The sequence below is a fragment of the Heteronotia binoei genome, chromosome 21 (assembly GCF_032191835.1).
Source record: "Heteronotia binoei isolate CCM8104 ecotype False Entrance Well chromosome 21, APGP_CSIRO_Hbin_v1, whole genome shotgun sequence".
NCBI classification, from domain to species: domain Eukaryota; kingdom Metazoa; phylum Chordata; class Lepidosauria; order Squamata; family Gekkonidae; genus Heteronotia; species Heteronotia binoei.
This window is the reverse complement of record NC_083243.1, coordinates 71,724,347-71,749,791: the sequence shown is the minus strand read 5'-3', so window position 1 is coordinate 71,749,791 and position 25,445 is coordinate 71,724,347. Positions and strand designations below refer to the sequence as shown.

The following is a 25,445-nucleotide window of genomic DNA, read 5'->3' as shown; positions in this document are numbered from 1 at the left end:
TTCGTAGCACCTAAGTACCCTGTGGGACCAATTAGGATGTGTGGGGTAGGTTTTTTAAATTTTCAGGGCACAACTTGTACATTTGCAGACTGATTCTATAGCAATGAATGGGGAGATGCTGATCAGGGTCTTAATCTGTAAACCATCAAAAATAGGTCCATCCTTAAAATTTATTGAACAATGTCACATAAGGGGAAAGCACACTTAAGGGAGAGGTGGTTTAGCCATTTCCTTGATTCAGATGCTTTTAAAATCCTGTCATTTACATTAATAATTTCTATAAGAAATAAAAGAAGTTAGGGCCTTTTTATTAACTTTTAAAAGGGTGCCTCAATGCATATGGTTGTTTATTAAGTGCTCTATATGAATGGTTTCATATGTTGTAAATATAATCCAAGACTTATTGCTTTTTTTAGCACTGAATAACTCAGGCATCATGCATCTATTCTTGTTGACAAATTCAGTTAGCCTGACTCTATATCCCCTCACTAGAGTTGCTGACTCAGGAAATATCTGGGGACTTCTGGGGTGGAGCCAGGAGCAAGGTTGTGACAAGCACAATCGAACTCTGTGAGTTCTGGCCATTGCATCTAAAGGGACTGCACTCCTTTTAAATATCTTCCTATCATAAGAAATAATGAGGGGCTCATAGAATTGTGCCTCCTTGGTCCAATCTTTTTGAAAGATTGGTGATTTAAGGAGAGGCTCCAGATGCTATGCTGAAAATTTGGTGCCTGCCTCTACCTCAAAACCAGCCTTCCTGAGTCCCAGATACCCATAGATCGATTTTCCATTATACTCTATGGAGACCAGTCTCCATAGGATATAATGGAGTGCCCAGTGGACATTCAGCCTCCCCCCCCACACACACACACACATTACAACTTTCATACTGAGAACATTTTAATAGGTTTGAAGAAAGTCCAGAACTTGTGGAAATTTGGGTCCAGTGGTTTCTACCCTCACTGATTATGAATATTAGAACTGAAGGAACTACAGTTTTTTCCCAGTGGGTTAATACAAAAAGTTTTGGCATCTGTACAAAATACGTTTTGCTGGTACAAGTCTATTTTTCCTAAGTCAGCCTAGACAATTTTATGTGATGCCATTTTTCTTTATATGTTCAATTTGGATATATGAATAGCCTACAGGATTTCAATGTCAACATGGCCTAGATCTTACATGGTAGGATTCATCATGAACTAAAATAACAAAGGGTGGAGTACAGCTGGTCCCACTGAGTTCTACACTAATGCTGTACTTGCAGAATCAGGGGTGCTGGCCACCACTGCCATCCCAAATACAAGCTTTTTGTTGAAATGTCCATGTATTTTAAATGTGATTATGTTACCAGAGCAATTTGGGAGACTGGACTGATAGAAATGAAAATGTTGAGACAGTATGAGACTGCAATAAAAAAGGCCACCACTATGCAGGGGATTATTAGGAAGGGAAATGAAAACAAATTAGCCAGTATCATAATGCCCCTGTATAAATCAATAGCACACTCTCATTTGCAGTAAAGTGCACAATTCTGGTCACCACACCTCCAAAAATATAGCATTGGAAAAAGTGCAGAAAAGGGCACCTAGAATGATTAAAGGGTTGGAACACTTTCCCTATGAAGAAAGGTTAAAGCACTTGGGGCTCTTTAGCTTGGAGAGATATCGACTGAGGGGTGACATGATAGAAGTTTACAAGATTATGCATGGGCTAGAGAAAGAAGTACTTTTCTCCCTTTCTCACAATACAAGAACTCATGGACACTCAATGAAATTGCTGAGCAGTCGAGTTAGAACAAATAAAAGAAAGTACTTCTTCACCCAAAGAGTGATTAACGCATGGAATTCACTGCCACAGGAGGTGGTGGTGGCTACAAGTATAGACAGCTTCAAAAGGGAATTGAATAAACATATGGAACAGAGGTCCATCAGTGGCTATTAGCTGCAGCGCATAGATGGAACTCTCTGTCTGGGGCAGTGATGCTCTGTTTTCTTGGTGCTTGGGGGGCAACAGTGGAAGGGCTTCTAGTGTCCTGTCCTGGTACCACTAGTGGACCTCCTGATGGCACCTGTTCTTTGGCCACTGTGTGACACAGAGTGTTGGACTGGATGGGTCATTGGCCTGATCCAACATGGCTTCTCTTATGTTCTTAACACAATACTTTCCATGGTTGCTTAGAAATTACTCCCAGTTATTTCACTGGTATTTAGTCCCAAGTAGGTATGTGTAGGATGTCACCTGTAGAAACAGTTTCTGTCAGTTTTGATTGCATGGTAATACCTCCATTTCCTTCAGTAGGACTAGATATCATCAATTCAAATGCACTGGTCTGTTTCCCACAACTGCACTAATCAGAACTTAAAGCCAACAGGAGATAAAGTTAGAGGAAGGCTCCTTAAACTGAATTTCCTCCAGCCTAAGATATGATATTATTCAATATTTGCTTTTCTTTTTTCATATTTTTGTATTTTTAAAAAATATGTGCATGCATGAATGTGTGCATATATGCACCTGTAAGTCATGGTGACCTGTGGGACTGATCCCTTATTGGGGGCCTGGAGGGTATTCAGAGAGGTGGCTGAATAAATCCTGCCCCCATTTACTGACTTCTGGAATTTCAAGGAGGTCCCCCATCCAAGTACTTGCTAGAGTACTTAATGTTTCCAGCCCAGTCTTCTCACAACAGTTTATAAATAATAACCACATGAAGTAAAAGGGTTAAACTGTGTCGTGTCTTGAAGTAAGTAGAGTCAGAATGCTAACTGTACCATACAGGAGATAGTTAGGGGGAGTTATTATTGTAAAATTGAATTGACATGATAGTGATGTCACAGATCTATAAAAGCAGATATTTAAATACTTTATGTAAGTTCATCAGAATGTATTTTCTTTTGTGTTTTAAATGCATCTGCTATTGATGCAATACCTAAGTGTTACTATAAAATATTAATTCACCACTACCTAGTGCAAGATATACTTATTATATCATCTTCCATTTGATGTTGACAAAATTACTAGAGTGTTAGGGTCAGAACATTAATCTAGAGGGAAAAATCTATACAGCCCCTAACTATCTCCTGTATGGTACAGATAGCACCCTGACTCTGCTTTTATATATCTGTGACATCACTATCATGTCAATTCAGTATTGCAATAATTTAAAATATTCTTCAATATGATAAAAACAGAGAAATAGCTTATCAACTTCATCTTTATTCAGACATTCTTTCTTGTTGAAAGTAAAAGCTGCCAGTAGTCATATAGTTAAAACATGGAGTTGATCACTTCTGTGGTTTCCTGGCTGGAGTCATAGCATTGCAATTCTGTTCTATTGGGTCAGCAGTGAAATAGTGTGAAGTCAGCTGGTTCTTAATTTTTTATCTTCTCAAGAGTACATTCACTGACTTTATCACTGAGTTGAATAGCTCCCTTGCCTAGAGTGATCATGAACTGGAAATTTGCTGTGTCAACGTATTTAGCTAAAACTCTTACTTGATTGGTGGGGCTTAGATGATAGCAAAAGGATGAGTTCTTCTGAACCTGCAGAACAGTTGCTCAGAAACAAACATGTATTTATCCTCCTTGAAATTTAGGAAAGAGAGCCATAACATTAATGTATGTTTTATGATATTTAAAGATATATGATGTCTCAATATAAAGGCTTAGTATATAACAACTGATTAAAGAGGAAATGTAACATATTTCATTGCTATAATTCCTTGAAATTGCTGAAAATATATTAGATTCTTTTTTAAAAATTACAAAACAATCTACAGGTTCATTCAGATAACCCACAACAGAACAAACTGAAAGTTCTTTGCATTTCTGCACCACCACCACCCATTAGTTTTTGTTATTTACAGTGCAATCCTAAACTGAGTTATGCTCTTCTAAACTGGTGGACTGCAGTGGATTTAGATGAGAATAACTTTAGGATTACACTGTTGGTCATTTTCCCGGTAAAGCGAAATTATTTCTTATGCGGGAACCATGAAGAAAACAGTCCTCTTGATGGCCATAGCTCTGTATGAAGATAAGTGTATTTAAGCCTATTGATTTCAGTTGACTTACATAGAACTAATTCTATGTTGAATCCATCATTTACCACCACTTCCAAATGTATTGTCTGGGTTGTGCTCCTCTCAACCATTTTATTCAAAGTTAGGCCAGAACATGTCAGGGATCTCTGTTCCTATTTTTCTCTTCTAAAATCACTGAAAGAACCAGATAACTTCAATGTAAAGTAGGAAATGTCCAGTCATAAGCCATTCCAGAGAATGGCTGTTGATGAGATCCTATTGAAGCCTGTTAAGCAAAGCTGTCTACTGTTCTTCTCTGCCCTGTCCTCAAGCCAGTGGTTTATGTGCATCAAGAAAAATAACTATATTTTGTCACCAATGAAGCACGTTTTTGTTAGTAATGAAAACATTCTCATTTTCCCTCTTAACCATTTGCTGTTAAATGTCTTTATTTTAAACTGAGGTTTTGCAGTCTAATCCATGTTTTCATCTGCTAGGCCTGTCCTATTGGTATTTTGTACAGAAGAGTCTATTCACTATGTAACAAATTATCTCTTGAGTCTGAATCAATAAAATGTCTTCCATTTACTTCAGTAGCTTTTGGATAACAATGTACTTCCTAAACAAAAAAAATATTTTAAATTTAAAAGGTTGAAGTTAAACCTGCAAACGAGTATTAGTTTCCAACTTAACCCTTCACATTCTGGCATTTTCCAGACTGCCAGCCAAATGAACACTTTAGGAGGAGGTGTATAAATATGTCTGCAGCACCCAGAGAGTTAATCCACCCCATTGTGCATAGGTGTTGGAGCTCTTATGGTATGTAAGATCATGTAAAATTCAGAGTTATTTTGTGTTCTCCTTAATATATACATGTTCTCAATAAACACCTTCTGAACACTGTTTTATAATGGAAAAAGGCAGGTTCACAGGCAGTATTACCCTCATCCCCCAAAACAAAATTCTGGATCATAAGATCTTCTTCCTTAATGTACAACCACCAGCTTTGCCTTCTTATAACTAGCTTCTATCTATGATTTACACATGTATTTAAAGAAGTGTGCATGCTCATGCCCAGAATTAAATTTTGTTGGTCATAAAGGTGTCACTGGATTCAAACCTTGTTCTATGTTAAGAATTACAAACCACTTAAAAATAACAATTTTGTAGGAGGCTAGTTCCTAAAAAGAGTGGAATAGAGCCCCTGATCAGACTGGGAAAAAGATGGTCAAATTATATTTTAAACTAGTTGAATTGCCTGTTAAGTTTGGTGTAGCTGTAGCATATGAAAGGACCTGGCTGGGACAAATATCCACTCTACTAATGTTGTTTCACTCTCTGTGTGTGCATGCTTTTAAACACATCTTGAGAGGGGGCCTTGGAAAGTTTGCTTGGCATGATCCATCCCCCACTATTATGCTGTGCTGAAACAAAAGAATCACACGTATACCCCCTAGAATGCCAGCCCGTGCAACTGACAGATCTCAAAACATTCTCATGACTTATGACAATTAATTACATCCTTTAAATCTGTGATAATAGCCACCAAGATTACTGTGTGATTGGCTGCAGTGGTCACAACTCCAAGTCAGGTCTAGATCTTGCCTTGATAGGAACAAGGTGATATGGAACTGTGGTCCTGCAACAGGAGGCTGTTGCAATTGCTCCAGTCATGGGGATCTTCCTCTCTGTCCACCAGCCTTTCCCTGTTAGTACTGTTACCCAGCCTCATAATTGTAGCATTGACACATTGCATAGCTGCTGAAATGCGCATTCCTAAGATATGCATAATGCTTGTTGGGGGTTAGCTGCCTGTCCTGTCCTGTACTGGAACTGATGGATAAATTAGTGAATACTTTTTGGTTGTGGTTCATGGCTATTAAATCCATGAATATAGCATTTGTTTATTAAAACTGTATAGTATCATCTTTATTTCAGGCTCGTGTTAACATACAGTAATAATTTCTAAAACAGAAATGGGGCTTTGGAGTTGAATTTTGTGGGACTGTTCTACAACAGCAGTGCTTTGCTTTGGTACAAGGGGCTCCTCCTGCAGTGGCAGATCCTCTTGTGTTTGCTGAAAATGGAAGAGCTTTTTGTGTCAGTGAAAGAAAACACTTGTACAGGTAGAAAACACTACATTAGTGGAGGGTATCTGCAAGATCAAAAATATTATGTATCCCCAAATGAAGCTGTCTGTTATGCACTGTCATTACATTTTTTTCAGCAGCAATGGTTTGTGGTAGTAGTCTCATACCACCACTGCTGAATTCAAACAGTTTTGTGCTGTTATTACCTGTATAGTCAACATTTCAGGGATATAGGTGTTTGAGGTAAGCCTGAAGGTGAAAGACAGCATAAGATCAATAGTATATTGTTCTACAATATGTTTTTTCCCTTTATCATTCTAGAAATTTTTACGATTAATACATAGTTTCTGTTTTACTTCAGGAGTGTCTTAAGATGTGCTACTGTTCTCATACCTATGCAGATTTACATTCTTGTTAAATTAATAAATTGTTAAATTAATAAATTATGAAACCTATGAATAACTTTTAAAACATAATATAATAAAGGAAACAAATGTCTGAACTTAATTTCATAAACTTCCATTTTTGTAAAAGTTGCACAAAGTTTTCATACATGCCATTTTAAGATGTTTAACATTTTATTCCAGTGTAATAAAACCTTAAAATGGAACAATCTAATGAGAATATTAATAGACCACAGCAGTATTGCCAGTATTGCCAAATTATCTAAAAAATTATCTAATATTCAGTAGCACTATAACAGAGATGGATATAACAAAAGTTGGCAATTCTACCTAACAGCACATTTAACAATGCTTTCTGTTGCAAGTTGGTCTTCATTAAAATGTTCCATTGTTTAATTCTCCAGTGATTGTAGGAAAGACATTGAAAAGCATAATTCTCCTTTTGAATAATTGTTTTTTTAAAAATTAAAATGAAATAAGGAAACATTTTCTTCATAAAATACAGTTCTGTTAGCAATTATTCGTATTGAAAAGATACATACTGTACATATTTGTACAGGAGCAGCATCAGAGGTCAATACAAGCATGAACTAGCTAGCTACTGGTATCATATTAATTACCAGCTTTGCCTGCAATTGAAGACTGTTTGTGCTTTGAAACCAAGAGCAAAGACATGAAGAAAGCAAAAGGCTCCATGACCCAATGCCTGGATCCAAAGAGGACTGGTGGCTTGCTGTTATTCCTCATCTAAATAGTTTACGTTGCTTTCTTACTGTGAAAGACTGGATAAGGAGGGCATTAATACAGTGCAAAACGGGGAGGGGATCCAGTTGCACCCAGGAAAGCCCTGGCAAAATGAGCTTAAACACACCCACCCAACCACCCACACACCCACTGTAGCAAAGCAAAAAGTTCTCACCTTAAATAAAATCGTTGGTCTTAAAGGCGTTTTTTGTGTTTCTCCCCTGCAATGCAGTGAGCAAAGGAGCCTCCCTCTTCTCCAAGAGAGGAAGAGCATCAGGCAATGGAGAGGCTTGGCTCTGTAGCTCTGCTGTGTGATTGAGAGAGCCTGGCTTGAGCTTTGATTGAGACAGCTCTAGCTGTACCAGGCTCTCTCAATCACATAGTAGAGCTACAGAGCCAAGCTCCTCCACTGGCTAAGGCTCCTCCTCCCTCCTCCTCCTCCTCCCTTGGGGAAAAGGGAGGGGGGAAGAGGGAATGAGCTGGAGGCTGCTTTGCTCAGCTGCATCACATGGAGAAACACAAAAGTGGCGACTCAAGGAAACAGGAGAGGAAGAAGGAAGTAGATGATGACCAGTTGCTTGTGGGTCTGATAGGAGCCCTCCAGGGGGCCAAATTAGGTCCAAGGGCTGCACATTTGATGCCTCTGGTCTGGACCCCGCTCCATAGTTCTAATTTTTTGACCAAGAATCAGAATGACAACAGAAAATCTTAATCAAAGCGTAGTTTTAAAACTGAGCTCTTACTGAAGTAATTTTAACTAAACTGAAAAATTATCTAAAATTATTCTTTAAAACTGCTGATGAAAAAACTTGTCTTAAAACCTTTGAAAAAATTTAACTAACTTTTAAGATTCTTTGTTAAACATTTGATTGCATTTTCCTATTAAAATTATTATATCAAAGAAGCAATTATGCAGAACTGAACCATGAAACATGTGTGTGTGTGTATACACACACACACACACATACATCTATATCTATTCATCTATCTGTATGTACATACCTAGAGCCAGTTTTGTGTAGTGGTTAAATGCACAGATCCTTATCTGGAAGAATAGGGTTTTATTCCCCACTCTTCCACTTGCACCTGCTGGAATGGCCTTGGGTCGGCCATAGCTTTTGTAGTTGTCCTTGAAAGGGCAGCTGCTGTAAGAGCTCTCTTAGCCCCACCTACCTCACAGGGTATCTGTTGTGCGGGGAGGGAAGGTAAAGGAGATTGTGACTGCTCTGAGTCTCTGAGTATAGGGCGGGATATAAATCAGATATTTTCTTCTTCTTCTACCTACAAGAGGATAGTTGAATGAAATAGTGCAAATAATCAGAGCAAATAATCAGTACTTAATTATCTCAGGATAAAACAATTTAAAGATATCACTGGGAAATCAGTAGATTTGTTTACATTGTTGCCTTGACTCAAATGCAAAAGGAGCACATATTTACATTTATAATTATTTGAGATTAACTGCTCTAGCAAAGAAACCACCTTAATTTATCATTCCCAGTTAGGTATGAAAAACATCCATATTTGTGTTGCAGCAAAGTACAAATAAACAACACAAAGCAGCAACTGATGTGTGGAAACCTGTAATCTAGCCAAGTTGCCTTTTTGAGCAATAAATCACCATAAACCGCTAGAAGTGTGTATTTGTTTAGATGTTGAATTTTCATATCCTTGTGCAAGATGATGCTCTGAGCTTGCTATCTTTATTTGAGTAAAAGTGTCATTAGAAGTCAGTGGGAGATATACTAGAACAGGGGTGGCCAAATTGTGGCTCAGGAGCCACATGCAACTCTTTGACAACTATTGTGTGGCTCCCAGAAGTCAAGGAGAAACTTAATGCAAGTAAGCATGCTTAGCATCAGGACCTCAGTCAGCCTCTGAGTGCTAACCCATAGGTAGGTGACTATTTCCACTATGTATGAATCAGGGAAGGAAAGGGCAATAGGCAGGCTTGCAAGTTCTCCTCCACCACAGAGCGAAGACCTAGAGTGGGAAAAGAGAATGCAAGAGCTGAAGCAGGCACTGGAAGGGGGGGACAGAATTAAAGAGGGCAGTTCAGGGTTCCCCCTTAGTTTCATAGCTCTTGTATGAGCTGTATTTACTAACCCTGGTGTCAAGGCAAAGAGAGGTGCATAATGATGCAAATGGTGGCCAGTGATTTATATAGTACATATGTATTTCTTTCTCCCACTGGTGCCAAAAAGTAATTCCCTAACTTTTCCCTATGCTGGTCTTATGGGGACTGTTATCCCCTGTTTTGTGGTCTTTTTAAAAAAGTCTCCTTCTAGCATGGTCATGCTGTAAAGTGCATACATATGTATCTTTCTGTGCAAAGAAACAAGAGTTTCTGTGCAAAGAAACAAGAGTTTGAATAAAAACATGTATGTAATATTTGTTCATGTCTTGCAGCTCTCAAACATCTGACATTTATTTTATGTGGCTCTTACATTAAGCAAGTTTGGCCATCCCTGTAGTAGAATAAGAAAAGGAAGTTTGGGACCCTTAATGAGATAGTTTCAAAAATATGTACCCTTGATTTCTGACTATTATTTTATTCTTTGTTTCAATGACATTCTGGTAAAGGCTTTAACGATGTTAGTAATCTGATCACTATGGTCTTCCTCCTTTTGGTCTCTCGCTCTTTCTATTTCTTTGTGTTGCAGCTGCAGCAATGATAGTATCTGTCACATTCTTTGGATAGCTCAAAGATAGCAGTCTTCTGTCTTTGGGGCTAAAAACTGTGAACTCTGTGTTAGTAGAAATGCCACACAGGGGAAGCAAATAGCACATTTAAAAGCTTTAGCATTAGGCAGTGCCATGCAAGCAGAATTGAATTTGAGAGCTGGGACTTAAGTGGGCATTTGTCCCTGCTCTTCTGCTTAATAAAACCTGAGCATTAACTGTAGTTAAGGGCATTTGAGAGTTCACTAAAAATGAATCATTAGGATACTCAGACAACTGTTAGTACAATATACTGTGAAGAACTTTAAGATATCTACTAGATACTTGCATGTGTATTTATCAGACACATATACTAACCATTATTGCATTAAGTAATAATTTTATTGATTATGTAATATGTATTTTTTTAAAAAATACGTAACCTAAATTCCATTGTTTTATTGAGAAGGGGATGTGTTTTAAGTGGCATTAATGGGTTTTACTTCTGCAGAATACACACACACAAACACACACTTTTACTAAAAAGATTATATATATAATACACACAAACACTTTAATAAAGAGATGATTTATCCAGAGTAAGTGTAAAAGAAACAAATTATACAAGATAACTTGACAGTACCTTCATATATAGTAAAGATATCTATGTAAGAAAATCATCCCATGTGGCATTCTTTTGTTAGCAGAATTCAGCATTCATGCCTTCTAAGTGGAGTGTAAAGTCTTAATTGTAACATGGTCTGTGTATCTGCCCCTGCAGAATACTAGGCAGTTGCTGATTATTTGCTAAACAAAGTGAATGAACAGAGAAGACATTGTTAAAATATACTGTTAAACTAACTTGCTAGAGATGGGGGAGTGAAATGGCACTGCATTTACATATGTCCATCTGTCTGCTTTTACACTTTTTGTCTTCAACCAGTGGGTGAAATGGTTTTAATCCAAGTTAGCAGTGTGATTTTCTCCCTAACATACACTCCCCCACCTTTATTTGGGATAGAGTGAGGAGGGGTGTTTTCTTGACAATAGCTAGCTTGTAATAGTCCTCTTAAGAAATCTCATCTCCATAACCATATTAGCCATAATGCAAGTGGCAGAAAAATCTCCATGGATAATTTTGGTTAGTTAGTAGATTGTTACCATCTCAGTGTTGCTGAAATCCCTAGTCTCAGGTCAGCATAAAGCTGCAGTGGTTACAATCCTACTGCTTGATGCAGTATGAATGAAAGTGCTTTCTGTCAGAAACATGTGGTCTCTTTAGTGGAGAGCCTGCGTAAATCCTGTGTAAATAGAGGGAGGCTAACAAAGGATGAGCCCCTGCAGCTCAGAGCATTTGGAGCCATTTGAGGGCTGAATTTGCTAAATGCTGCTTATGCCGCCTGAAAAGTTGAAGAGAAAGGAGCATAAAATCCCTTCTTTTCTCTCTTCCCACTCATACCCTGGGGGGAGGGTGTTCAGGGCCGGGCAAGTTTGAGATAAGCCTATGAAGACTGTTTTTTCAGTGCTCTTTTGAGTGTGAAAAAGGTGGCATGGGTCACTGTCCCTTCTCTTATGTCAAAAAATCCACACAGTAAATGTTACATGTAAACTAAAGCATTTCATCTCTCCTCGTCATTTCTTGGCACTAGGCCATGAACTAGTCATTTGAAAACTGAAGTAATTTAATTTTTTTGTTTTAACTTTAAGGTGTATTGGGACTGTTTAGTACAGCAGGATCATAAAAGAGCTTAGTAATTAGCTGCTTTCCTAAATGTTAAATAATAGATTTTAAACTAGCAAAATAATAAAAATTTTAAACTTTACACCAATACTCATTAGCTCTCCACTAGGAAATAAGCTTAGATAAATTTATGGTCAGTTTTTTAGATTTAATAGCAAAACTGACCAGTGAAAGATAGTTCATTGATGTCTGTAGGTAAATGTCAGTTTAAATGTCCAGAAGAAGTTATCATATATTTGATGACTTTTAGTTTGAGTTGGATGGATACATAGATAGATGGATGGATGGGAGGGAGGGAGGGAGGGAAGGAGGGAGAAAGAACATCATCGATAGACAGAAGGACAGACACTGTGGATATATATCATAGGTATAACCATAGCCATGATGGAATAGAGTACACCACTATAGCTGGAGTGGCATCTTTTTTTCAGGGAAAGCCCATCTTACTCTAATTTACATCTGCTGTAATATTATTGAAACCTCTTAGTTCCATATGGTGCCTGGTGTAGACAGTGATAGCCAACAAGAAACGAATGGAAAAAAATGTTCATAAAACACATAGACATTTTCTACCTAGTGTCACCAAATTCTGTTTCTGTCTTGTTCTGTGCTATTCATTTGCTTTATTCAGTATCCACTACATTTTGTGATGGAGGTCACTAGTGGTGTAGAAGCATCAGCATGCACTGGTATACCATTACTTAACTAGGCCAGGCTGCTCACTCCTGTTCAGCAACAGCCCCTCTATGACAGCCAATGTGAATTAACAGTTGCCAACTCCAGGTTGGGAAATTCTTGGAGATTTGATGGGTGGGGCCCGGAGAGAGTGAGTTTGAGAAAGGATGGGACCTCAGACATGTACCATGACATAGAATCCATTCTCAAAATTAGCCATTTCTGCCTGGAGAACCATTCTTGCCAATCTCCAGGTGAGGTTTATGTCATTATACCCTGCTGAGGTTGCTTGCTTCCTGTTTTTGTCACCATTGTGGAGAAAGACTACTTTTCCTAGGTAGATGCTGCAGGGAATTTATTTTATTTATTTATTTATATTTACATTTATATCCCGCCCTCCCCGCCTAGGCGGCTCAGGGCGGCTAACAACATTTCACATATTTAACAAAGATAAAACTTTAAAATTTAACAATTAAAGAAATTAAACATAAAAACCAGTTAATTAAGTTAAAATATTTAAAATACATGATTCATTACATAGAATAAATCTGGCAGCAATGAACTTGTTTGGCGCTGGTTCTGCCAGTTTAGATGGTTCCATAGTCGTATAGTAGGTGGCGGCTCCTTATTCTTAGCAACTCAGCAGATATCAGCATAGGCTTGTCTAAAAAGAGCGGTCTTGCAGGCCCCGTGGAACTGGTCAAGGTTCCGCAGGGCCCGCACTTCCTCCGGAAGCTGATTCCACAGTACAGGAGCCGCGGCTGAGAAGGCCCGAGTTCTGATGTTTTGAAGTTTGACTTCTCTCGGCCCAGGGATAGTCAATTTATTTTTGCCCATCGACCTCAGTGCCCTCTGGGGTTCATATGGGGAGAGACGGTCCCTTAGGTAGGCTGGTCCTCGGCCATATAGGGCTTTAAAGGTAATAACCAACACTTTGTACTGGACTCGGTAGGTTATTGGCAGCCAGTGCAGTTCGCGCAGTCCCGGCCGTATGTGCTCCCATTTTGAGAGCCCCAATAATAGCCTGGCCGACGCGTTCTGCACCAGCTGCAGCTTCCGAGTCCGGCACAGAGGTAGCCCCAAGTAGAGGGCATTACAGTAGTCCAGTCTTGAGGTGAGGTGACCGTTGCATGGATCACTGTTGCGAGGTCGCGACGCTCCAGGAAGGGGGCCAGCTGCCTTGCCCGCTTCAGATGGAAGAATGCTGACTTGGCAGTGGCTGCTATCTGGGCCTCCATTGACAATGAAGGCTCCAGTAAAATGCCCAAACTCTTTACCTGGCGCGCGGGTTTCAATAGCGCGCCGTCGAAGGTTGGGAGAGCTATTTCCCCTCCTAGAGCGCCGCGATCCACGCAAAGGACCTCTGTCTTCGCTGGATTCAATTTCAGCCCACTCAACCTGAGCCACGTCGCTACAGCCTGTAAAGCCCGATCTAGATTCCCTGGGGCGGAGCCGGGCCGGCCGTCCATTAGCAGAAGGGAAGGGGGAGAAGACACAAAGATAAATTCCCCTACAGAAAATACCTGCATTGAGGTACATACTCTATGGCAGGGGTTGGGAACCTTTTTTCTGGCAAGGGCCATTTGGATATTTATAACATCATTCACGGGCTGTACAAAATGATCAACTTAAAAAACAGTGCTCCGCCAAGGGAAAACGATTCAGGCCGGCAAAATTAATGCAAATAATTGTTTTTCTATTTGAAGTCACGTGAGGAGAGCCTAATTCATACACCCCGACCCACTGTCCTAGGCAAATGCCTAGGTCCAGGCATATTAGACCACATACCCTAATATTAGCATATTAGGTCACACATCCATTAGCATATTAGGGCATACCATCTGGGATAATCATGTGCAAATTGAACTGTTGGTAGCTGGCTTCCACCCCTGCCACCCCTCCCTCCCTTCAGCTGCTCCCAGTAGACCTTTAAAGGCACCCACATATCCCAGCAGCAGTCCTTCACAATGCCCACAAAAGGAGGGCCCAAGGGCCAGACCAAGTGATCTCGAGGGCCATAAATGGCCCTCGGGCCTGATGTTCCCCACCCCTGTTCTATGGTATACCATAATACAACCATGCCAGGCCCCCCAAAAAAATAATGCCACAAGCTCATACAGACGCTAAACACCACAAGGCTGGATATGACAGGAAAAGGTAGCAACAATGCACTGCAAACAAAAGGAATGCTGTGCTTCAGTGTCTGTATGACCATTGTCATGCTCCCCTGAACCCCCCCCCCTCCCATTATTCTTCTTTCTCAGCATTCTGGACATGTTTCAGGGCTTTGAGTCACCACAGACATGGGGACACAAACACACACACATATGGGGAAAAGGAAATCTGGCTTCTGTTTCAGCTGCAGGGTGGGCAGAAAGACAGCAAAGGTGAGGAGGTGAGTGAAAGCCAAGGTTTGGGAGAGGGGTTTCAGAGTGGGGGCTGCCAGACCCAGGTTTTTGCTGTGGAAGCTGACTGGGTCATTTTGGGCCAGTCACAGACTTTCAGTCTAACCTACCTTATAAGGTTGTGCAGATCAAAGTGGGGAAAGGAGAATAAAGTAAGTTGCTTTGGTCTCCCCGCCCCCCTACATCACAGTGAAGAAAGATTGTCCTTTTCATATGTAGAGGCTGCAGGGAGGGGGAAGGCAATGGAAAGCTGAAGTCAGAGGAACAGATAAAGAGAAGAAGATATGATTGCCAACTCCAGGTTAGGAAATTCTTGGATATTTAAGGGGTGGGCCTTGAGGAGGGATGAGACCTCATACAGATACAGTATAATGCCATTTCCTCCTTGGGAACCTCTGTTGCCAATCTCCAGATAAGGGCTGGCGATCACTCAGAATAACAACTGCTCTCCAGATGACAGACATCAGCTCCCCTTCATGTGGAAGGGAAGTGCATGCCTTCACTTGGGTGGGTGGAAGACAGTAAGGGTGGGGTGCACTCATCCAGAGCCTCTTTTTAGAGCCCATTTTATTTTTCTTCACAACAGGCCTTATTACTAGTATAGCAATAATACTTAGAACCAATAAGATGGTGCTGCCTCATGGGGGGCGGGGAGGCAGGAGAAACAGGAGTGCCAGCCAGATGGAAAGCCATTGCTGCCCTTAACCTAATGCCTGGTGGAACATCTCTGCCAAACATGCCCTGCAAAAATTCATTAAGTCCCACAGGACATAGATGTTATTTAGCAGAGAGTTCCACCAGGTTGGAGCCAAGGCTAAAAACACTCTGGCCCTGATTGAGGACAGCTGGATGTTTCTCAGGCTAGGGTCCACCAGCAGATTCTTATCAACCAAGTGTAATGCTCCACAGATGGTATACCAGGAGAGGCGATCCCGGAGATACTTGGGTCCCTGATCGTTAAGGACTTTAAAGGTCAATATCACAACCTTGAACCTGATCCAGTACTCTACTGGAAGCCAATGCAGCTCACGGAGCATGAGTTGGATATGTGCCATACATGGAGTCCTTCATGAGGACTTGCGCTGCCACATTCTAAATTAATTGAAGATTCCAGGTCAGTCTCAAGGGTAGCTCTCTGTAGAGTGGGTTACAGTAGTCCAATCTGGAGGTTTCACTGATTACTACAGCTAGGTCAGGGTGAGACAGGTAGGGGACAAGATAGGTAAATATTTGTACACCATTTTTATTCCATTGAGGGCCTGAATTGCCTTGCAACATTGTTTTCCTCTCTTCCATTTTATCCATATAACAACCACCCTATGAGACAGATTAGGCTGAGAAAAAGTGACTGGTCTAACCATCTAAGGTCACCAAGCAAGCTTCCATGCCTGAGTGAGGATTTAGATCTGTATCTCCCAGATTCTCTTCTGAAATTCTAACCACTGCATCATGCTGACTCTTATGCAGTGGCAGTGAACTGGTACAGCAGTTAATGTTTCCTCTGATTTTTTCCCCTACTGAGTGGAGCAGTACACATCATGAACAAAATATAACTGCTGTAATCTTGATATGGGCAACGGGCAATGCAAGACCCTGTGCGGCTCCACATTGGTGTTGAGTAGGACTTCCTGTGTTAATGAGTGACTGATTATGCACTCAGCTTAGAGGGAACAGTGGGCCAGCAGTTATATCTCCCATTTTGGCATTTTTGTAGCATAACAATTCAGTCTATAAAGCTAGGGTTGCCAAGTTGAACTCAGATAATATCTGGGGACTTTGGGGATGGGGATGGGAGACTTTCCCTAAAATAAATACATAAAAACACAGCAGTGCAGTTCCCATGAATACAGTCTTCATTTCCTCACCCAACAGCTGCAGATCATCTCTGTCTGTCTGTCTCTCTCTCTCACACACACAAGCAAAAATAAAGCAGTTTGCAATCCCACACTCATGTGGTCTCACTGGGGCAATTTACTCACGAGTTGCTGAACTTCCAATAACACAGGGAAACCAAAGATTCAAGTTTACCCTTAACTATGTAAACAACCTCTGAAAAGCTTGTACAGCAAACAGTGGGTTTGGGCTGCTTTCACAGCCACTGGGAGCAGCCAGTTGTTCTGCCTGCTCACCCCACCTCCATTCAGTCTTAAAGACACAGATACACCATCCCAAAAGGAAGCCTTTGCAAGCTTTCTCCTAGCGTTCTGAAGGGGAAAGGCACATGTGGGGGTGGAGCTTCCCCCCGCTGACCTGTTGACTGGGGGTGGGAAGTAGCCTGGGAAAGCGGGAGAACCCCCGCTGGGACCTGCGGATTGCCAAGCTTATATAAAGCTGCAAACTGCAAATATATTTTTTGTGAAGCTGACACATAGCCTGACTCAGAAAAGGTAATGTCATCCACAGTTGCCCAGCAAAAGTTTTCCAAGTAAATTATCAAGGTTATCAAATTTGTATTTTGCAAGGATATTTATTTATTTATTTTTTCATTTATATCCCGCCCTCCCCCACCACGGCAGGCTCAGGGCAGCTAACAACATTCTACAATCATACAATAACAAGTAAAACCTTAAAATTACAATATAGAACAATAAAACATTAAAATATTAACTTAAAACCAATCCAATAATACAGTTGTGATGCGGTATAGATCTTTAGACCGCATTGGCGGACCCTTGGTTACCGTTTTTCCTAGCAGTCCGAGTATGCTAATTTAAAAAGGGTGGTCTTGCAGGCCCTGCGGAACTGTTCAAGGTTCCGCAGGGCCCGCACCTCCTCTGGGAGTCGGTTCCACAGGGTAGGGGCCGCGATCGAAAAGGCCCGTGCTCTGGTACTCTGATATTTAATTTCCTTCGGCCCAGGGACAGTCATTAGGTTTTTCCCGGTTGACCTCAGTGCTCTCTGGGGTTCGTATGGGGAAAGACGGTCCCTCAGGTAGACAGGTCCTCGGCCATATAAGGCTTTAAAGGTAACGACCAACACTTTGTACTGGACCCGGTATATAATCGGCAGCCAGTGCAGTCCACGTAGCCCCGGCTGTATATGTTCCCGTTTTGGGAGTCCCAACAACAGCCTGGCCGCCGCGTTCTGCACTAGCTGCAATCTCCGGGTCCGGCACAGAGGTAGCCCCAAGTAGAGGGCATTACAGTAGTCTAGTCTTGAGGTGACCGTTGCGTGGATCACTGTTGCGAGGTCCCGGCGCTCAAGGAAAGGGGCCAGCTGCCTTGCCCGCTTCAGATGGAATATCCAAAATCACAACTGAATATTATGGAAGACACATAGTAGCTACTGAAAACAACAAGCCCATATTTTATTTTATTTTCTTGAAAAGACAACAGATTCATTTAAGATCCCCGTTTACCGATTACATTTGCTATATGGTCTGTAGTTTCTGCCACAGTGTGTGTAAATGCAGTTAACTGCTTGTATAAACAAGATATAAGACTAGGAAAAATTATAATGATGCCCAAAAACAACTTTTTAAAGATAGAGCATGGCTGTAAGCAGTCCAAACAATGTAGGCAACTATTAATACAAACAATTAGCAAAAAGAGTAAAGAAGCACTTGTTCAAAATAGCAGTAGTAGCCATCAAGACATGCAAAACTTGGTGCAATATTGGACCTGAGAAACTTAAGGATTATGGACTGTGGTTTCTTAATTTGGTTAGTTTGCATTTGTAAGACCTGTGCTGTAAGCCACCATAGCACAGGGGGAAAATTTTGATCTGGCAGAAGTGGGTTCAGATTTTAGATTATTCAAGGACTGGTTGGCCATTCTGTGAGACATGATACTGGGCTAGATGTACCTTTGGTATGGTCCAGCAGGGCTTTTCTTATGTTCTTATAACTTTTTCAATGTACTTCAGTGCATCACTATAATTTTAAAAAAATTGTTACTTGTGACCTTGATCTTCAAGTCATTTTGTGGGTAAGGCTGAAAGACATTATTGCCTAATCTCCTAGGCTGTAGGTTTAAATAATAAACTAAATATCACATAAGTAATATGCACTGATCTTTCATTGTGTTTAAAAAATCTTTTCCTGTGCGCTCTTAGAATTTTCCTTTAACGTCTGTGTATATATAGAACATGCATGACACATTATTTTGCCTTTTAAACTAGAGGCATTATGTTTAGAATAATGGGAATTTATATTCACTTTTATATAATACAAGCAAATATAATGCTCCTGTATTTGTCTCCTTTTGTGAATAAAAACAGGGATAGCAGCTGTAGGCTAGATTTATAAGGAGATGGTGAAACTCAGATGCTGAGGCCAGAATGTGTTTTTTCAGAACTAGGGTTCCCGCTGTCTTCCTGATCAATTTGAAGTCAGTCTGTTTCCAGAGTCCAGGCATGTATTATTATTGTTATCAGGTTTTGTGCCCTGGCTTGCAAGAAGTTTCTGGGGGAGGGGAGGTTCACAATTTTTTAAAATATAAATTACTATCTTTCATGTCCATCCATGAAATTCTACACTTTAAGAGGCCACAATAGAACAGTTATTCATACAGCTTCTTGCTAAAGCTTTAATTCAAAACAATCTTTGGCTAGCATGTAGAAAATGACTTTGCCCCTAAGAAAAAGCATGAAACTTACACACTTTCTACACAAAACGTATTGCTGTTGTTAAAAAAAAAAAAAGATATGAAACCCATATGCAGAAAGGAATGGTGTGAATTGTACAAACGGTTAAGTTGTCATTTTGCTCCTTGTATGCACTACAAAAGAAAGCAATAGAAAGAGAATAGCTCAGAAATCCCTGGCTTTATAATGCTTAATTGGGATGAGGAATACAAGTACCCTTGACTATGAGGGTCTACTGGAGGCATGACCGAACACCATAATTTTAGGAAGGGCAGGGAATACCAGGAAAGGGTGCCTTTACATGTAATATACTGTCCTTAGAACCATCTAAAAAAATTCAAGTCAGTAGACTATTGAGAGATAGTTCTGCCAGGAACTGTGTTAATTACATCTTCTCTGTTCTATCCCTGGGGAATGCTGTACTGTATAGCACACAATGCTTGAGATATACAGGAACATTGACAGCATTGTGCCTTGCTGTTGGGGGGATGGGGTAGAAAACATAGAACATGAAAAACAATGTTGAGAGGCAAACTCCTCTGTGGGATTGGATGTTCCATTCCTTGAAGATTCGTTAAGTCTGTAGATGTTGAAAGTGAAACCCCAGTGTACAAATGAATGAAGAATTCTTCTGTGAATGACCCAACAAACTTGTATAAGACTTTCCTCTTGGGAAACTTTTTTGTAAGTTCCCTCTGAGATTTGCTTTCTGTACGCTCGATTTTTCCTCACTATGATTTTCTTATGGAAGGGAACCATATGTTTAGAAGCAGATCTGTTATATTGTAATTTTTATATCTTTATCTTGGTTTAGGTCTTTTTGTGTTAATTTACACACATGAAAACATAATTTTGTACCAAACAGGATTTCATTTGCAAAGGCATAAATATATAAACAACGCATGAAACAATGGAACAACAAACGTAAAATTCCCTCCTCTTGTTCTTATATCTGCTAAAGTAACATAGATGGTAATATCAGTCTATAATTATTGCAGCTAAGAGTTGATTCTGCTTCTCTAAATTCCTCTTCTGCTTTCATTACAGAATGATTATTAGGGATAATAGGATATTAATAATGAACATATGCCCCTATTTTTCATAATGTGTATGTGTAAAATACCATCACATTGCAGCTGATTTACAGCTGCCCCATATCATTTTCAAGGCAAGTGAGTAAGCAGAGGTGGTTTGTCATTGTCTTCCTCTGCAATGTCTTCCTTGGTGGTCTCTCATCAAAGTACTGACCCTGCTTAGCTTCCATAGCAAAGAGCTAGCAGATTAATTTTATTGACATATTGAGATAGGATTTTACTAGACTATTTCACATCTCAGTTTTTCATAACCTTTATCATATAGCCTGTTGTGTTTCACTGATTCAGTGTCTCACTGAATTCCAGTTACAATCTTATTTGCTGTGATGTAGCTCCAATGAATGCTATGGGATTAATTTTTATTTCTACTGGACTCCAGAATAAGATATTCTTTATTTCATAATATGTTTGTCATGTTATGTCCTAAGCCTTCCTTACAAGTAATACCATTGTTGTATTATTGATGCTTTTACGCAACACTTCTGTTATGGATGATATACCAGATTTTCATTCACCATACTGCTACCATAGTACAGTTTTGTTCTCTATGACAGTTTTCTAAAATCTAGTTATTTTTCATGGACAGAGACTGTCAGCACTGATCATTAATCTGTAAGCTTTCAGACTACAGTAATCCTATTGGATATGCAAACTTCACCCAAACTTTTACAGAAATATCAAATCCCCTTTTATTAACCTTTTCTGAATGAAGGCGCTGTACCAATCTTCTTGAAGGCTCCAAATTATGCTATAGTTGGAAGACATCACCAAAGTATTCCTGAATTCATCCATCCATAACTGTATTTCATGTTTTTGTAGTGTCTGAGTCTGAGAAAGGGAGATGGGGGTGATGGAAAAGATAATTTTACAACCACATCTAGTATATGCATACATCCATAGGTTTTAGAAAAGAAGAAAAAAGATAATTTCCGACAGTACATAGACAAACAGGCTGATTTCAACTTGTGCTTTTGGTGTGGATGGCTCCTATCCCTCCATCTCCGGGTACTGCTTTTCAAAATTGCCTGAGGCTGCAATACAGCACCTCAGATCCCCAAGGCCCATTGCCTGGCTCCTAATAGCCACTCTCCATCTGTGTCACATGAACAGCTGATGAGATAGCGCCAGTGTCTGTATTTTGGAGAGCACATCCACCCAGGTTAAAATGCTGGGGTTGCCAAGGAGCAGTCAGAAGCCATTAGTGTTTGTAAGAATTTGCCTTGCAGCAGTTTCTTGGCATCATGGAAAGGGTGTGTGTGAATCTGTGCTTGCACACACATTTGTGTTGGCTAGTGGACCACTAAGAAGGAGTTCTTCCAAAACAGTCTTTTTTCCAAAATAACTGGCTTGTAATAAGCTGTATAAGACATTGTCCTTTTTCTTTGATCACCCCATAACCCTTCAATTCACCTTTTATTTCCCTTAAGTCAGAGGGAAAAAAGAAAACAGCAACTTAGGGGTCTGGCTCAGGTCCTTGGGCAGATGGAAGAGAGCTACTCAGCCTTGGGGCAGGGTGGTTGTAATGAAGTGGCCTGTCATTCTGTAAATAGTAAGGACCATCTTTTCCATGTGATGGAGGGTATCACGTTGCAGTGAAAATGGAAATGTCAATAAAATTAATCTGCTAGCTCTTTGCTATGGCTTTTCTGTTCTCTAGTTATACAGGGCTGGGTGGAGGTGATTTTTTTTCTATTGCTTTTGCATTTTTTTAAAGGAAAAGGTGGGCACCACGGAGGTAGATGAAACAGAAATTAAAGTTTGAGGTAAATGGTCTCTGTGCAGCAGTAATGTGTTTGTTTTAGTAGCACTAAAGAACTAGAAGAGGCTATAGGAATTAGTTTGTGGGTCTATAGCATTCCTCAGGAAGCTATGGAGCGTCTATCTCAGGCTACATTGAGCACAGAGTTTATTGTTTTAGGCTTTCTTGGACAAGGTTTTTACTTAGCATGGGATTTATGGCATTTACTGCTAATGAATGTCTATTCTTAAATTACAAAAACCACCGTCTCAGTGCAATTCCCAGATGTCCTTCCAGGACCTCGGCTTCTTAAACACCAGCAGGGAGCATAAACTCTCCACTTCTCTGTTTTCCTCTTTCGTGTGGCTCCGGGCTAATGATGTGTAAGGAAAACATAGCAATCTATAAAGTCTCAGTGCTGTCCCAGTATTCTTCATTTATTTTGCATTTGATTATGCCACAAGTCGGATCTTGTTTCTTTCCTTTTTTAAAAGTTATTAGTTCAAATATTAATGTAGGAATATGGCATATATTGCTGCTCTTGATTGATGCCTTCCCAAAAACAGGAAGACGTGCTCGTATGAATTTTAAGAAAGTAGGGGTCCTGCAATGCCTTGCCAGAAGAGTTTTTCAGATACATAATTTAGATGCCCTCCAGGCAGGCTTTCAAGGCATTTTTGCTGGAGGGCAAGAAAAAATAACTATGACTGTTAAAAGTAAATGATTTTTGCTAATGCACAATTAATGCTAGGGAAAAGCACAGAAGAGAAAGATGCTGATGGGAAGTTCTGATTAAGCAAGCACCCTACCTTGATGTGCATCTTTTTTTAAAGAAAGAAGATAATGATCACTGATGCAGACATAGAAGTTTTCATGTCTTCCAAATACTGTGTTCAGGGTCATACAAGGTATAAGTGTATGTGTGTGTAGAGAGAGAAGATAGTTGCTGGGAGGGGCTCAGCTGACAGTGTGTTATGTGCACCGAACAGTGACACATTTACTGTCACCTATGCAGAGGACTCATAATATATAGACTACAGAACATTTAACTTGATTACCTACACCATGTATTCAGCAGGGTTGTGGGAAATGCATTTACAGTAAATAGGCAGGTTTTCCCACATTGCATACCATAATTGACAAAGAGGTATTGCACTATGTCAAGCACACAGTTATAATTGAATTAATGATATGTGCATGTATGAGGCACAAAATTAGTATTTAAACAGACAGGATTTTAATTTTTATATCTATATCAGCAATTATATTTAATAAGACTGAGCATGCCCAGTTTTTAAATATGTGAATGATACTTCATTTGTACTTCAATAGTTAAATGTATAATTATTCTGATGGGTTTATAGTTCTTGTTTATTATGTTTCCTTCTCCCTGTTTTCCCCTATCTCTCAGGAGATGGTTTAGACAACAGTGTAGCCTCTCCTGGTACAGGAGATGATGATGATCCAGACAAGGATAAAAAGCGTCAGAAGAAACGAGGAATTTTCCCCAAAGTAGCAACAAATATCATGAGAGCATGGCTTTTCCAACATCTCACAGTAAGTGATGGCAAAAGAAAAAGGCGTTTTTTTCCAGAAATCTCATATTTAATATTCCCTTTTAAAAGAAATGAGTCCAGTTGCTATTACTAGTGAATGTTTCAAGCATTTGAAGGTTTGTTTGTTTGTTTTGCTATGGATTCAACTTTGGAATCATGGTCCTAAATATAAAGCAAAATATTGAGTACAAAACCAATTTATTTGGCTTAAAAATGCTTCTACCAATGAGGTTGGGATTCAGTGTCAAGAACATCTTTTAATGTTTCCAACAATGAAAAAAAATATAGCAAGCTATCACACACACAACACCCACACACTCACTTATAGATAACTTACACACATGCACATACCATATATTGGATGTAACCACCGCTAGATTTCCAGGCAACAACCTTCCAGGAACCCATCTTAACCAAAAATCCATAGGCTACTTAGGAGTCTGATATGATACTGGCTGATTAAAGTCAGTGTGAGATTCATGTCTCCTCAGTGATTATGTTAGTACATGAAGACCCAAACAAGAGACACTAAATGGTTGGAGCAACTTTTAAAAAAAATACACAGTACTCTAGCATGTTTATTCCAGCATGCATTTCAAGATATACTGTATTTACTTGAAAGGAAGATGATCCTGGATGTAAGATGCTGTCCCATACACAACACACACACACAAAATTACTATTGGACATAACAGTAACTTGTATTCTAATACAAGATGACTTCTTTCGATGGCATTTGAGTAAATACAATAAGCGAAGTCAGAGAATTCACTTGAAAATTTCCGCTGCACTAGTTTACATATAAAATACAGATGGCTTATAGGTTTTCTAATTCTTCAGTTCTATAAGAGATTAAAGCACCTGTTTAAGCTGCTCTTCAAGTCCATTATCTTAAAAGCTAGCCGTATTCACTTCAGGGGGAAAAGATTAAATGTGAAAAAGCAACACTTTTAGTAACAATCTATCTTTATCCTTCTGTTTGCAATTGGCTTTATGTGTTGGTGTTCTGTTGACTATTGCAGCTTTACTTAGGCATCAAAATACGTTTTTGCAAAAGAACTAGTAGCACTCTTAATTTTACATCAAAATGGTGGAAAATGGTAACATCAGTTCACTTTTCCTCCCATTTTGTTTGGGCTAATGCTTAAAAGGATAGCATGCTTAACTATCTCACATAAGGGCATATTTGTGATTGTTAAAGTTATAAGTTTTTTTAGTAGTAGGTATTAGCTACAGTGTTGGGTCCCTGTTTTGTTTCTAGTAGTGACTACTGAGCAGTTCTACTGGTAGAACAGTGTGGGTTACCAATAGATCCATAACTCTAAACCATCATTTTGATGTAAGGGCATTATTAGCAAACTAAGGTGCATTGATTTGGCCTGTAGGGTCAGGATTAGCCAGAATAGCCAATGCCTCTTTTGGAACAGTGGTTATTTTTGCCTTCTGGCTATGGCCATTTCAAAGGTCAGGTGCCCTGTAGTACCCACTTGGCTCAGAGGAATTAGACAGAACATGAGTCTCTGGGCTGATTACTTAACCAAAGACAAAATAATGAGTCCTAAGCAAATACTGACTAATTGAAAGGGCTGTAAATCCATTACATATTGGTCAGGGATAATCAGGAGTATTTAATCACTTTTATCTATTCAGGAGCACTGAAGCTGCAACAGCAAAGCCCTGAACCTTGCCATGTGCTTATTATTCTCATCATTATCAAAATTACTTCACAGC

General features: G+C 39.8%; 1 protein-coding gene across 23 annotated transcripts in view; it reads left to right on the top strand.

The window, feature by feature from the left end:
• MEIS2 (Meis homeobox 2) overlaps window positions 1–25,445 on the top strand; it is a 358,946-nt gene that overhangs the window by 76,150 nt on the left and 257,351 nt on the right. For 10 of the 23 annotated variants that reach the window (XM_060262594.1, XM_060262601.1, XM_060262592.1 and 7 more), the window contains 2 exons: window positions 4,740–4,841; window positions 23,570–23,715. In XM_060262594.1, the coding sequence (XP_060118577.1) occupies window positions 4,740–4,841; window positions 23,570–23,715 (248 nt within the window). The remainder of the gene's footprint in view (window positions 1–4,739; window positions 4,842–23,569; window positions 23,716–25,445) is intronic. The other 13 variants (XM_060262606.1, XM_060262598.1, XM_060262595.1 and 10 more) reach the window with 3 other exon arrangements.